Source organism: Rhamphochromis longiceps, linkage group LG8 (genome assembly GCF_057381845.1).
Source record: "Rhamphochromis longiceps isolate RC_006_pf linkage group LG8, R_longiceps_female_GT1.1, whole genome shotgun sequence".
Lineage (NCBI taxonomy): Eukaryota > Metazoa > Chordata > Actinopteri > Cichliformes > Cichlidae > Rhamphochromis > Rhamphochromis longiceps.
The window spans coordinates 8,505,479-8,518,631 of record NC_140564.1 but is presented as its reverse complement, the minus strand read 5'-3'; the positions used below and the strand labels follow the sequence as shown (position 1 = coordinate 8,518,631).

The following is a 13,153-nucleotide window of genomic DNA, read 5'->3' as shown; positions in this document are numbered from 1 at the left end:
AAAGAAAGTGACTTTATAAAGTCATTTATTGTTTAACAAACGTTAAACAGATGCAACCATTTACATACTGTTGTATTCTTTTGTAAAATAAGTGGAAAAATAAATACAAATAAAATCAAATAAATTAAGTGCTGCAAGTTAGCACATCAGAGTTGCTCTTTTCTGAGCAATACAGCACTGAAATTCCTCTGCTTCAGATAATGAAAAATAAAACTGACATTGCAGTGCTGCAAGTTAGCACATCAAAGTATTCTTCCATCACAAAAAAAAGTGCTGAACATCAAGCAATCTATTCTAGTAGGCTACAAATGACACAGCAGCTATGCTGACCACATGTGTCTCATTTCTTCTTCCTCAGCCAGTCGCTAAGACACACCAGCCTGGTAACATTTTCTGGAAGCAAGGCTGCCCTTTTCTTTTGCACTATGTGGCCTGCAAGGCTAAAGAGTCTCTCACAGGGTACAGAGGTAGCTGGGGAGGCCAGGTACTTTTGTGCTAGGACTGACAGCTTTTCATAGACTCCTGAGTGAGCATACCACCACTGCAGGGGACAGTCATCAATACTGATGCTGGGTTCTGCTCTGTAGCGCTGCAGCTCTCCAGACTCAATTCCATCTTCTGAGTCAGAGTCAGACCCCAGAAGGAGTTCGCTCCTCCTCTTCTTCTGAGCTGGTCCATCATCCTCTGTGGAGGGCTGGAGACTATCTGCTCTTCTGGGCTCTGCTGCCTGGAGCATATTCTCCAGAATGGTCCACACCTGAATGAATGAATGAATGAATGAATGAATGAATGATTGTGATTAAAACTAAGTGCTTTTTTTAATTTTATTTAATCTTGTAAAGAACTTTGTGTTCCATATAATAAATAAAAGTTTGATTTGATAATGAATTGGACTCATTAGTCCAGCTTAACCTTATTGTCCTACCTGTTCCCTCTTTTCTCTTGGAAGACATTTCAAATCCTTAAACCGTGGATCCAATGCTGTGGCCACCTCGAACCATATCTCGTTGCCATTAGCTCGTCGTGCTGCCAGATCCTTCTGGAAGGCATTCTTGAACTTCACCACGTAGGCAGGATCATCATCAGTAATGTCCATGACACGGTACAGATGGCGAAAAGCAGGCAGCACTACAGAGCAAGAGACGTAGGCCTCACCACCCAGCAGCTCTGTCACATACCTGCAGAGGTGGAGAGGTTTGCTAAATAAACCTAGCTGGATTCATTTAAATCAAAGTGTAACTGATTTCCAATTTAATTGTCCTTAAAAGTTCCTTGTTATGTTCATTAATTTTGATTTTACACATGTAACAGTAGTTTATATAATTAAAATGGGAAGGTGTTTATTTGAACTTACTTGCATGGTTCAAGCAGGAGCTCCAGCCTCTGCAGTTTCGCCCACTCAGCTTCGGTTGGCAAGACCAACCTGTGGTTCTGTTGGTCCAACGTAGCCTGGACAGCCTCTCGGTTACATAGGAGGCGTGAGACCATTGCGAGAGTCGAGTTCCACCTGGTGGGTACATCCTGTATAAGTTGATCGCTCTTCTTTCCGAGTGCTACTTGTTGTTGGTTAAGTTCTGTGGTACTCGCAGGGCTTTGTTTAAAATGACCAACAATCTTGCGGCACTTTGCCAGTACACCGACAAAACCACTGCTATCGAGACATACCGTGATGGTCCTCTGGAGAATGTGAGCATTGCAGGCGATGTGCTCATATGGAAGTGCTCTCATAGCAGCCAGCATGTTTGCTGCGCTGTCTGTGCCAATGGTGGATATCTTGTTTTCAATACCCCAGTCATTTGCTACCCTTGAGGAACTGTTCGGCGCATTTATCAGCAAAGTGCCTGGTTTCTGTTCTCATGACGGTCAGTGCAAATGAGTTGAGGTTCCACTCACTATCAATAAAGTGTCCAGTCACCCCAAAATAGCTGTGGTTGCCAGCTGAGGTCCAGTGATCTCCGGTTATAGCAACACAGTTGGGAGAATCCTCCGCCAAAATCTCAAGTTTGTTTTTCTTTTCGCCGTCGTACATTTTGCTGATTTTGGTCGTTACTGTAGTCCTGCACGGCGGCTTGTATGACGGGTCATTGGACGCAATTTGCAACACCTCTGTCAATCCTTCGTCCTCTACTATATTTATCGGCCTACAGTTCATCGCTATCCACTTGGCAATAACATTAGTCAGCCTGTCGGTCGCAGACTTGCTCATACGAGGGGTATTCTCTAGTTTTGTTTGGCGAAAAGCTTTGCTCTGGCTTGCTATATTGCTAACGTCTTCACTGCTAGCTGTTGCTGCACTCGCGGCTGGGTGCTTTGCGTTGAGGTGATAGGCCAAACTTGAGCTGGTTCGGTGGTAAGCAAACTCCTTCTTACACTCTAGGCAGACCACTTTACCTTTGTCAATGGTGCCGTCGGGGCGTTTATGAAATACAAATTTCCCGTTCATTGGGCCAACAACTCTCAGATGCGCCTCCATATCCACACTGTAAGCTAATCACCACTTCTCACCTTGACCTCACGACGTGACTCCACCCCCAACAAGTCAAGCACAAGGAGCCCAGCACATAAAAACGGATTTTATAACATAGCAACTCTCATACAAAATCAATGACGTCAAGAGATTAAAAATTAGATTAACGAGATTAAAAAACATAACGCGCTAAATAGCATTGTAATTAATTAATCGCAATTAACGCGATAATTTGACACCCCTAGAAATTATATGAATGTTTTTTTGTTAAATAGATGTTACACATTCACAACTATTTTATGAATGGATTTATGGATAGCCACACAACAGCCATCCCAGGTAGAGAGAGTAGCATTACAGGAGTGGGCTTTATGTATTTTCTTAAAGATAAACCACATTATTAATCCATTTCCTTTTCTGTACATCTAAATTTCATTTCATTTCTTGCATGGCGTACTTAATGTGTGTGGACTATCACAACCATTACTTCTAGTGAGTTTACACAGTAGGACCAAAAATGTATCACAGACTGGGAGATCAGGAGGTCGAGTTATTGTCTCAGGATTTTTCTTGACATTCTTTGAATCAGGAATGTTTCATTAAATTTTTCTTAAAGATAAAAAAGTAAAATAAAAAGGTTCTTGGACACAAACTTTCTCATGCTTCTATCAAGGACTACCAGGCAAGCTTTAAGAAACTTCTTCTAGCAGTATTTTTCAACCCAGAGTAAAGACTGTGAAATGGATCTGGTGGTTATTAAAAACCAAAATGTTTGCCAGGATGCTGGAATTTCACTTTACTCCTTTCTAAGTTCTTAAAGCTATAATTTATGGTCTTAGAATACTTGATGAAGATTTTATTGCATCTTTATCATTTAAAGTATATTTTTCATTCCCACCCTTTTTCCTTTTCCTTCCTTGACAAAATGACCAAAGCAGTGTATGCCATAATAATGCAGTTAAATTAAGTCTCTGTGGCTCACTTTTAATTTGGTTTAATTAGCCATTATATGAAGTGTCTCATACCTTGTGTGAGACACTTCTCTGTGTCTTTGCTCTCTGCTTTGTCTGTTCCTTGTGTGTTGAGTCTTGTTGTCTTGTTATAGTGTGAAGTGTTAAGAAGCCTCCACAAATGTGATCCACTTTGCTTTGCCACGCACACGGCTCATTTTAGTCGCATTAGCAAGACTGGAACCTGACCAAGAAGTGATGACAGAGGAACAGAGGAAAAGACGGGGAAAGAGACAGATGGGTAACGAACTGTTTAATGGGCTTAAGTGATGAGCAGCATTCATCACTCCAGGTCCTGCATGCAGAGAGACACTTAGAGGTACAACAACTTAGGGGATAGGAGGTAGATTTCAGACTGACTCACACTGAAATATGCAGCATAGAGAGAAAAATGCGGTTTATTCATATCTTTGATAAAAGAATAAAGAACAGTAAGGGGCTGTGCAAGGTAAAAAAAAAAGAAGAAATAAAATGATAAGATAGGAATCTTTCAATATAAATATCAAAAAACTGGTTAGTGATGAAATGGATTAGGCTGCCATGTTGTTTTTTCTTTATTTATGTTTTTGTTTATTGTTTTATTATTTTGGAGCCAGAATGGCTCATATTTGGGAAATTTGCTGGCGTGCTAACTTACCAGCTAAGAATTACTGGCAAAACAGATCATCTATCAGATAAAAATGATTTTTAATTTGGATAAATTTTAAATGTTAGCCAGTGGGGATTGACTTCCTTTTGAGCCAGCTGTTTGAGGAACTGCAGTTTTTTGGCACTTTGCCTTCCATGGTTGCCACTTGATGGGGTCATTTTTTAATGACCATGAGTGGAGAGTTTCATAATTACAAGCATTGTCTTGAGGAGATGTAATCAGTTCCAGTGGCTATGATGGAGACAAAATATGATGCAGCCATTGTGGGAATACTAGACACCCACCAGTTTTAATTTAGGCAAGGTTAAAAAAAAAAAAAACTGTTTGGGGATCAAAATAACTTTAATCTTTGACATCCAAATTCTTATCATTTTATGCTTGAGTGGAAAGTGAACATGCCGATGTAAATTTCCCACTTGGCTTTCCTGAATTATCATATGCATGAACAGACAAAAACTGAAAACATAATGCCTCCAGGCATGGCTGCTGCTGGCATAAAGGCATAAAAATACAAATATCAAACAAAAATGCGTAAAAAACAAACCACTGGGACAGCAATTGATATCAACACACAGTGATTGGAGAAAAATTGAGGTGAAGCAATTTCTATGAATGGACATAAGTGATACACACATCATACCTACAGATGTGGGATGTCTTGATTATGACAGATGTTTTGCAACATAAAAATATTCCATTGCAAGCGACATTCTGTGAAGTCTGTAAAATAATGTATTATTACTGTTACTAAATTAACATAAATGCAGCATTTTTCTGCTCTAGCTGGTTGAAGTAAAGCTACTTTTACTATTTTATACAGGTTTGCTTTTATATGTTCAGTGGAAATGCTGATTCACAAGAGTCCATCTTTTAATCTTAGTTCACCATATACTTTGCAGTATGCAGTATACTGCACTCATGTACTTAGAAATTAGGGCATCCAATCTAATGTTCTGTGTGTGACTTATCTCATCAAATAAGATCAAACGAAATTCATCTACTTAGAAAAATGATAACATTCACTGACAATGAGTACATAGTTCTGGAAAGCACAGGCAGACATGACAGGATGTAAACGCCAGGGGGCAGACTTGTGCTCTGGCTCAGAATAGTCAGATGGGGGAGGGAGATAGAAAAACATCAGGATGTGTCAGGATTTTGAGGCTGGATAAATTATCAGGCAGGCAGAAAATGAATCCTGTAAACTAAAGGATGGGAAGAGGAAGATAAATATACACACAGAAAGCTACTGAAGATTTTGATAAATGGCTGAGATAAGTTTGGGAGGATTTCCTATACGCTAAGATAAGATTTCAGAGTGAAGGGCGTGTCAGTGTTTTATTCCTACATAGGATGTTGTCTGGTATATAAGTGGCTTTCACGGATTTTAGCAGTGGAGAACCTTGAAGAGAGAACTATGCATGTTCATAGTGTGCAGTAAGGAGGAACTGTCATTGTGGATTAAGGTCATACAGGTTATTTAGCTCTGCTCTGTGCCTGATTAAAAATGTATGATCATGAATTGTGATAGAATGTCAGATTATCAAGGGGGCACTGTACTGTGTACGTGTGTGTTTGTATATTTTCTGAATGTGTATAAAAATAAACCTGATAAAGCAAAGAAACTGCATGAAAAGCATTCATCATGGACATGTACACAACTTAACTTCAATTCATTTCACTTTACATAGCAATCACAAATCACATTTGCCTCAAGCCACTTTATACTGTAAGGTAAAGACACTACAATAATACAGAGAGAACCACGACAATCAGATGACCCCCAATGAGCAAGCACTTACACTTATTGACAGTGGGAGGGGAAAACTCCCTTTTAACAGAAGAAACCTCTGCTATAACCAGGCTCAGGGAGAGGCAGCCATCTGTCACGACCAGTTGGAGGTGAGGGGAAGGAGACAGGACAACAAACATACTGTGGAAGAGAGCCAGAGATTAATACTAATGATTAAATGCAGAGCTGTGCTTAAAATCATAGAGAATAAAAGAGGTATGTGAAGAAAAACCATTCTGTGCAACATGGGAAGTGCCCAGCAGCCTAGACCTATTGCAGCATAACTAAAGGAGCATTCAGACTCAACCGATCCACCTATAAGCAAAAGGAAAGGTTTAACTTAGACCTAATCTTAAAAGTAGAGAGAGTGTCTGTCTTTGCTTTCCTCATTCACACACTTTTTGTGCTTTCTATTTAACATCCACACTCCAATGAATGCATCAGAGAGCAACCTGAGGTTGGTATCTTGCCCAAGAATAGTTGGTATGTAGACTGGAGTAGCCAGGGATCAAACCACCAACCTTCCAATTAGTAGGTGACTTGCTCTAGCTCCTCAGCTACAGCCACCCCTCAAAACTGGGAAATGTCTTTTTCCCCAAGAAAGGGCAAATCAAGAAATGTTTTTGAGATATTTATATCAGATGTAGCCAGTGACTTAACTTTAATTATTCCTGTCCACCACTGCAATTGAAGTTAATTTAGATAAGACTTCAAAAGAACTGCTCAGAGGCTTTTTAGCATAGCTACTTCTTGAAGGACTATGGAGGACCTCAGATATCATTCTTTCAGAGCAATTCTTTCCACCTGAAATAAACATCTAACAGGAACATAACTGGAAATTTCCTGCAGTTTGTAATCTAAAAACAAGTTTTAATGCAGCCATATTGAAATACCATCTTCTGGTCTCTGGTTCAGGAGTGGCCTGATAATAGGAATGCAACATCTGTAGCCCCTTTCCTGACATTTGTGCATGTTGGCTCTTCATGTGCTGGCAGTCCACTCCTTTTGCAGCTCGTGAATCAACATTTCTTGATAATCTTCTCAAGGCTGTGGTAATTGTGCAGCGTTTATTACTATGCGTGTCCCTCCCAGCCAACTTTTTATTAATATGATTTGATACAACACAGCCAGCCTTTTTACCAGCGACCTTCTGTAGCTTAACCTCCTTGTGTAGGTTCTTGATGATTCTTAAATATTCTAATAATAAATGAGATGCTTGTGATTATCATAAGCCAGAGTCAAATTTCAAACATTAAAAAACAAAAAACTTTACATATAATAAATATTATTCTTCAAAAATAAATTAGCCTTTTCACAATAAGTTACAGTGAAGCATGCTGGGTGGATCATGTTCATTGGGGGTCTTCTCTAAAGCTGTGACAAGGAGACTTGTCTGATATGAGTAAAAAATGAATCCAGCCAGAAGAGAAGTTCTTAAAAAAAAAAAAAAAACTGCTCCAGAGTGCAATGACCTGAGACTGTGTTGATGGTTCAGCTTTCAGAATGACAAAGACCTTAAAAAGCCAACAGTGTGACTTCAGGACAAGTGTGTGACTGTCCCTGAGTGGCCCAGCTGAAGCCAAGACTTAAAAGCAGCAGAGTTTCTGTGCAGAGACATGAAGACGGTACTTCACAGATGCTTCTCATCAATTCTGACAAAACTTGACAGAATCTGCCTAAAAAATGGGCTTAACTGTCCAAATCCAGGTGTTCCAAGCCTGTAGAGACTTACCCATGACTGGAAACATAAGGTTCTGAATGATTGTTCAGTTTTTGATTTTTTTTATAAGTAAGCAAAGTTTAAAATACGGTAACACTTTGTTATAACAGGTTACTGAATGTCGACTGAAAATCCAATTTTATAAAGCATGCTAAAAGTGAATGGCTCTAAATACTTTCTGAAATGACTTACATTGAATAACAATAAGTGATGACTTGACATGAAACCTTCTGTTGCTAGGCAACAATTAGTGCCAAAAACTAAATTGAACAAGTGGCACAAGTTCCAGTTTAGTGGATGAAGTTATAATAGATGTGTAGGTCTCATCTACCTGCACTTTTTTTTTTTTTCAAAATTAGCACCCATTGTCTTTTTTGCTGTGAGACGTTCAGGAGACAATCTAGCACTAACTAGCAATATAGGTAGGCATCTATATTGTGCAGATATATTTAAATAGCTCTCCAATCAAAATTTGTAGGCCCTACATTGTGCTACAAAGGTAGAGCCTTCCATTAATTGATTAATTGCCTCCTTCAGAACCCCAGAGAAGAGAAGAAAACAACAAGAGACAAACTGAGAAGAACAGAAAGAAAAACAGAAGAGACAAAGTGAAGGGATCTATAGAGAGAGGGAGAGAGGAAGGATGGACAGATAGACGTACAGATGTGGGCGAGGAGAAATTTATAGTTAAGTTATCACTTATTACTGTATTGAGCAAACTCAGTGGAAATAACTGCTAGAAAAAGATTGATGTGAAATAATTAAGTGTATTTGTCAGAGTTTAGATCAATGCAAAGAGGCAAATCTTGAAAATTCCATTACATAATACATTATTCAGTGTAGAGTACTGCAGTTTTCACAACAAAACAAGATGGACAGAAGGACAAGGAGAATAATCCATAGAGAAGTGGAAAGCTGATAAGCATTCTTCTTTTCCCTCTGTATTATTGTAGGGTTTTTCCCTTCAGATATAAAGCACTGTTGCTGTGATTTGGTGATATATAAATAAACCCAATTAAACTGAATTGAATTGAAATAGATATTGGAGTCCCTCCTCTGAATGAAAGTGTGATAATTTTTATGCATGCCATAATAACTGTAGAAGCTTTGTAACGGGAGTAACGGCATCATTGTAACTGTAATGCAACCGTTGAATTTAGCGCAGTAATGCGTTACGTCACTGCATTACTGAAAAACATAATGTAGCATATTACTTTGTGAGTCTTCACACCCCAAACTGCTCCCGGGCTCATGAAACCTTCCTCTGGGCAGTAGAATTGCCAGCTGGGGAATTTTCTCCATTGCCAAAAGTATAATGCTACAAAACAACTTGTATAACTTGACTTAACAAGACTTGCAAAACCAAAACTATCTCAAGTAGCATAAATCAGCTTTATCAGCTGAGAGAGTTATCAAAATAAATATAAAAACCATCTATGCGAGCTGCCGTAACAGGCTGTGACTCAGGACCATGGTGGCAGGGGGTGGGAACTTTCTGCTTTGTATCTGCACATGTTTAAAAAGCACTTCTTGTTCCACTGAAGTGCATTTGACATCTGTAACATTACCACACATATTGTTAGCTCAGATTTCCACAGTCTAATTTTTACTTTACAGTGAAATATCTTTTTTTTTTCCATCCAGACATAGTTTTTCATTGAAATTCATCTGACAGATTTACAAAATCAGATTGGTACTATTGGCATTCCATTACTCGTGACTATAGGTTTGGAAACCCTTCCTGACCCTGATTTAAATGCATATAAAGTTAAATTATATTTGTCATCCTCTTGCTCCCTGTAGTCCTTTTCTGTTCAGGGATGCAGTTATGCTTAGAGAATTACCTTTCACTAGGAACAGGACTACTTGAAATACATGAGGAAGTTGCCCTCTGGCATTTTATCGGAGGTCAGCTTATACCCTTAAGTCATAATCTAAGCAGCAGCATGGGGGAATCTTAAATCTGGCCTTTGAGGAGCTGGTCTGCTGGTTACCATACATCCTGCCTCTGAAATCAGCAGTCAGAAAGCACATAAATTTACACTGGTCTACTCATTCTTCATCACCATGCTGTCTGATCCTCTTCTGTTTGCTTAGAATTCACAATACAAGCCCCCAGTGGAGAAACAGAACTTCATCAAAAATACACAAACAGTGCAGCTCTCGGGAGTTTGGGAATATCCCCAAAGAGGAAAGTAGAAGTTGGCTACCCCTATTCCTGCTTCTGTTGTCTGCAGCTTCAGCACCAGCACTTAAGCATTCACTCCTCACTGGTAACGTTGGAGACTAGGGCTCCCCCAGGGCACCTTTTTTAACATTCCACTCAGCTGCGTCTTGGTTGCGTGATCCACACAAACAAATTGGGAATAGCCTTTGATTCAGTTGTTGAAAACACTCTCAGGGAGTTCACAGATAGACAAGGAGCATGATTTCCTAATCGCACGCTGGCAGACATGCACAAATAAATGGAAATAGGTGCAGATATGAATGCATTGTACATACACATCCCCTGAGGTGAGGGCACGTGCATTTCCTTATTATTGTACAGGCACACAGGCTGTTGTGCATCACCTTCTGGCTTGGCTTCACCAGACTAACTGCCATTCACAGAATTCTATTCAAATCCTGCACCACAGCTCCTTGGACATGAATTGTCCTGCTCCCTGCTGTCCTCAACATGCAGAGAATGACAGGCCCTTGAAGTGTTCTGCAAAGGCTTCTCTCTATGTGGCTTCCAGTTGCACTGCTGCTGGACGATGTCCCTTTATGCTGCTGTACAATAACACATGACAGGAAGGAGACAAGTGTCTTCTTCCTCACAGTGAGATAAAGAGACAGCACGAAACAATGACAGGTGGACAGAGAGAAAGAAGGAGAGGAAGAGGGAGAATTTGCGTGTCGTGTCACTCATCCACTGGAATACCTCCCTGGTGAACTGCACAAAAGAAAACCCACAGAGGGAAAAACCCAGGATTCATGGCTGAAGTGGTCCTCTGTGCTCTGATTAGATCCTCTGCAGTGTTTACAATGGTCCTGCTAGCTTCTGATAGTTTAACCGCTGCATGGCACATATGAGTGGTGGATGATACATGCAGAAAGGAAAGTTGAAAACATCAGCATAATGAAATAACACATATGACTTAAGGTCTCCCAGGTAAACCACAACCCTAATCTAGCGTTAGTGTTTTGTATGGGCTAACATCCACTCCTTTTATAGAATTTTTGCCTATTAACAAACAAACAGAAAAGCTTGTAATAGAAAAATAAAAAGTCAAAAACATGAGAATTTATTTGAAAGTTAACACTTTCTGAAAATTTGTGAGCGTCTGACTCGAGACCAACCTTATGTTATACAGGTCACCAGTGACTTGGCGGATTCTAAGGGGTTAATTAGGTAGCAGGATTGTAAACAAAGCATAAATGAAAAATATTTAATAACTTCATTCTCACCTAAATCAATTTACCCACTAATGGACATCTGATGGATACACTACTAACAATTACATTCAAATATAGAACTTTCTTGGTAAATGGACTGGTTCTTATATAGTGCTTTTCTACTCTATCTGAGCACTCAAAGCACTTTATACAACTTATTCATTCACCCAATCACACCAGCACTTTTTCTAAACTGTTGGTGCCTATCTAGCATTCACACTCTGATCGGAGAGCAACCCTGAACAACCCCATACCCAGGGATATTTGGCATGCAGACAACAGGAAAGCCAGGAATCGAACCATCAACCTTCCAATCAGTGGATGACCTGCTCCAACGCCTGAGCTACAGCCACCCCTTCTTTTTCCAATCTTCTAGACTGACTGACCTTCATGTCACTGGGTAACTGACTTGGATAGTTTAGTGGTTCTCGTTATACAGACTATAGTGAAAAGAAGACCTATGCTGCAGTAATATATATTTTAGTGGCATGGCTCAGTTAAACCCCTCCATTATACATTTTTGAAATAAAAGACGTGCTGCAAGGAAAGCAGAAGAAAGATCCCAACAGCAGACATGAAAATCATTAAGCATGAAAGGATGAGCTAGAGTGAAATAGGTGTTAAGTTATGTTCATCCATCTATCTATCTATCTATGTTTGAGTGTGTGTGTGGGAGTTTAAAGTATCATAGCTTCTGACTGGAAACTGACATGTAGAGTATGCTGGCTTGCACCCCTCCTTCAGTTTAACATCTCTGTTTATTCCCTAAACTATGAGCCTAATGAGTCAGCAGCTTTTGTCCAGCAACCTTGCACAATGTTTCCGCTTCATATAAACTTGAATAAATGGTATGCTACCTTGGGCCCTTGTGTTACTCTATCAATGGTACCTCTCCTCCAGCCCATTTACTCCTTTGTCTCCACTTCCATTACCCATGATGGAGTGAAAGATGCATCGCTCCAGTTGGCTGCTCTGTCAGCTGACAAACTCTGGTAAATAATGCCAAAGAAAGTATTATATCAGAAATCATTCAGAGAATTCATACAGTTTAGATACCGTTCTCAAGTGTCATGTAGCAGGATAATCAAGCAAATGCAGACTTGTTTGTTGCTGTTGTTAAGTTAGGTAATGTCTCTGCTGGATAAAATTTGCTCATTTCTAGTTATAAAAATCACGAGTGGGTGTATAAATAAAAGAAAGTGTGAAGCATTTTTCTTCTGCCCTGTCTGGCTGAGTGCTATGTGTGACCAGAGAGAGTAATGTGGATTGCCAGATAAAGTCAGGCTTCAGTGGCACTTTTGAAATGACCCAACCCTGATAGAAACGAAATGGCTGTGTAGCATGGAGAAGCTACCTCAGCTCTGGGGTGACTGAAGACTTTTACTCCAATGATTCCTATTCCCTTTATTTCTGATGCTGTTCATTGTTGGACAAACACATGAGATTATGGTAAACAAATGTAATAAATGCTCATTTTTGGCTGAGAGGTATTTTGCTTTGATTCGTGTTTTCTAACTGGTGGAAATTTCTGGTACTGACTAATGGTGTTGGTCTTGATCCAAACTCTGCTCAGTCAAAATATGTTTCTTTTTTTCTTTTTTACAGCCATGCAAGTCTCAGGTTTTTATGCTATCCAAAACCCTGGTGGATCCAAATGGACCAGAGTCACTCTCGCAATCTAAGGTGGATCTCTAATTTAATTCTCTAATTTGGATCATGCCTAATTTTCCTCATGTCTACTCTGGTGCGCTTTGTGTACACGCACTGTGTTCAATCATAAATTCCAGGCTCTGGCACACAAACCTTTATTAGGTAATCCTTTCAAATGCTGTTTTATCATCCATATTGAAGCCTTTGGGAATGACCAATGAGCTTTGCCTTAATTCAAAATTTTAATTTCAAATTCAGTCACTATTTGTGGACTATTCTTTTAGCCCATGTGAAAGTTTACTACTTTTGGAGCACCAAAGTAGAAGAAAATAATTGGTGCAATAACGACAGAAAAGAGCTGGTGTGCATGTGGAATATGTTTAACTCCCTAATTCATTGTTTTTCCTTGGTTAAAAATGATCATGTG

At 39.5% G+C, this 13,153-nt stretch overlaps 1 protein-coding gene across 1 annotated transcript; it reads right to left on the bottom strand.

Annotated features, from left to right (window-relative positions):
• Positions 1 to 260: 260 nt before the first annotated feature.
• Positions 261 to 1,792, bottom strand: LOC146663035 (E3 SUMO-protein ligase ZBED1-like). The gene is made up of 3 exons (XM_085415630.1): positions 1,355 to 1,792; positions 926 to 1,178; positions 261 to 757 (listed from the first exon to the last, which is right to left on the bottom strand). The coding sequence occupies exons 1-3, from the start codon at positions 1,738 to 1,740 to the stop codon at positions 341 to 343; spliced, it is 1,056 nt and encodes a 351-aa protein (XP_085271756.1). The 5' UTR covers positions 1,741 to 1,792; the 3' UTR covers positions 261 to 340.
• Between the last annotated feature and the right edge of the window lie 11,361 nt (positions 1,793 to 13,153).

What these genes read in the sequence shown, in the direction of transcription:
- LOC146663035 (XM_085415630.1), bottom strand. Translation starts at nt 1,740, where the DNA reads ATGCTGGCTGCTATGAGAGCACTTCCATATGAGCACATCGCCTGCAAT. An exon ending in CTCCTGCTTGAACCATGCAA is followed by an intron (nt 1,179 to 1,354) that starts GTAAGTTCAAAT and finishes CCACCTCTGCAG; the next exon opens with GTATGTGACAGAGCTGCTGG. An exon ending in CAAGAGAAAAGAGGGAACAG is followed by an intron (nt 758 to 925) that starts GTAGGACAATAA and finishes TCATTCATTCAG; the next exon opens with GTGTGGACCATTCTGGAGAA.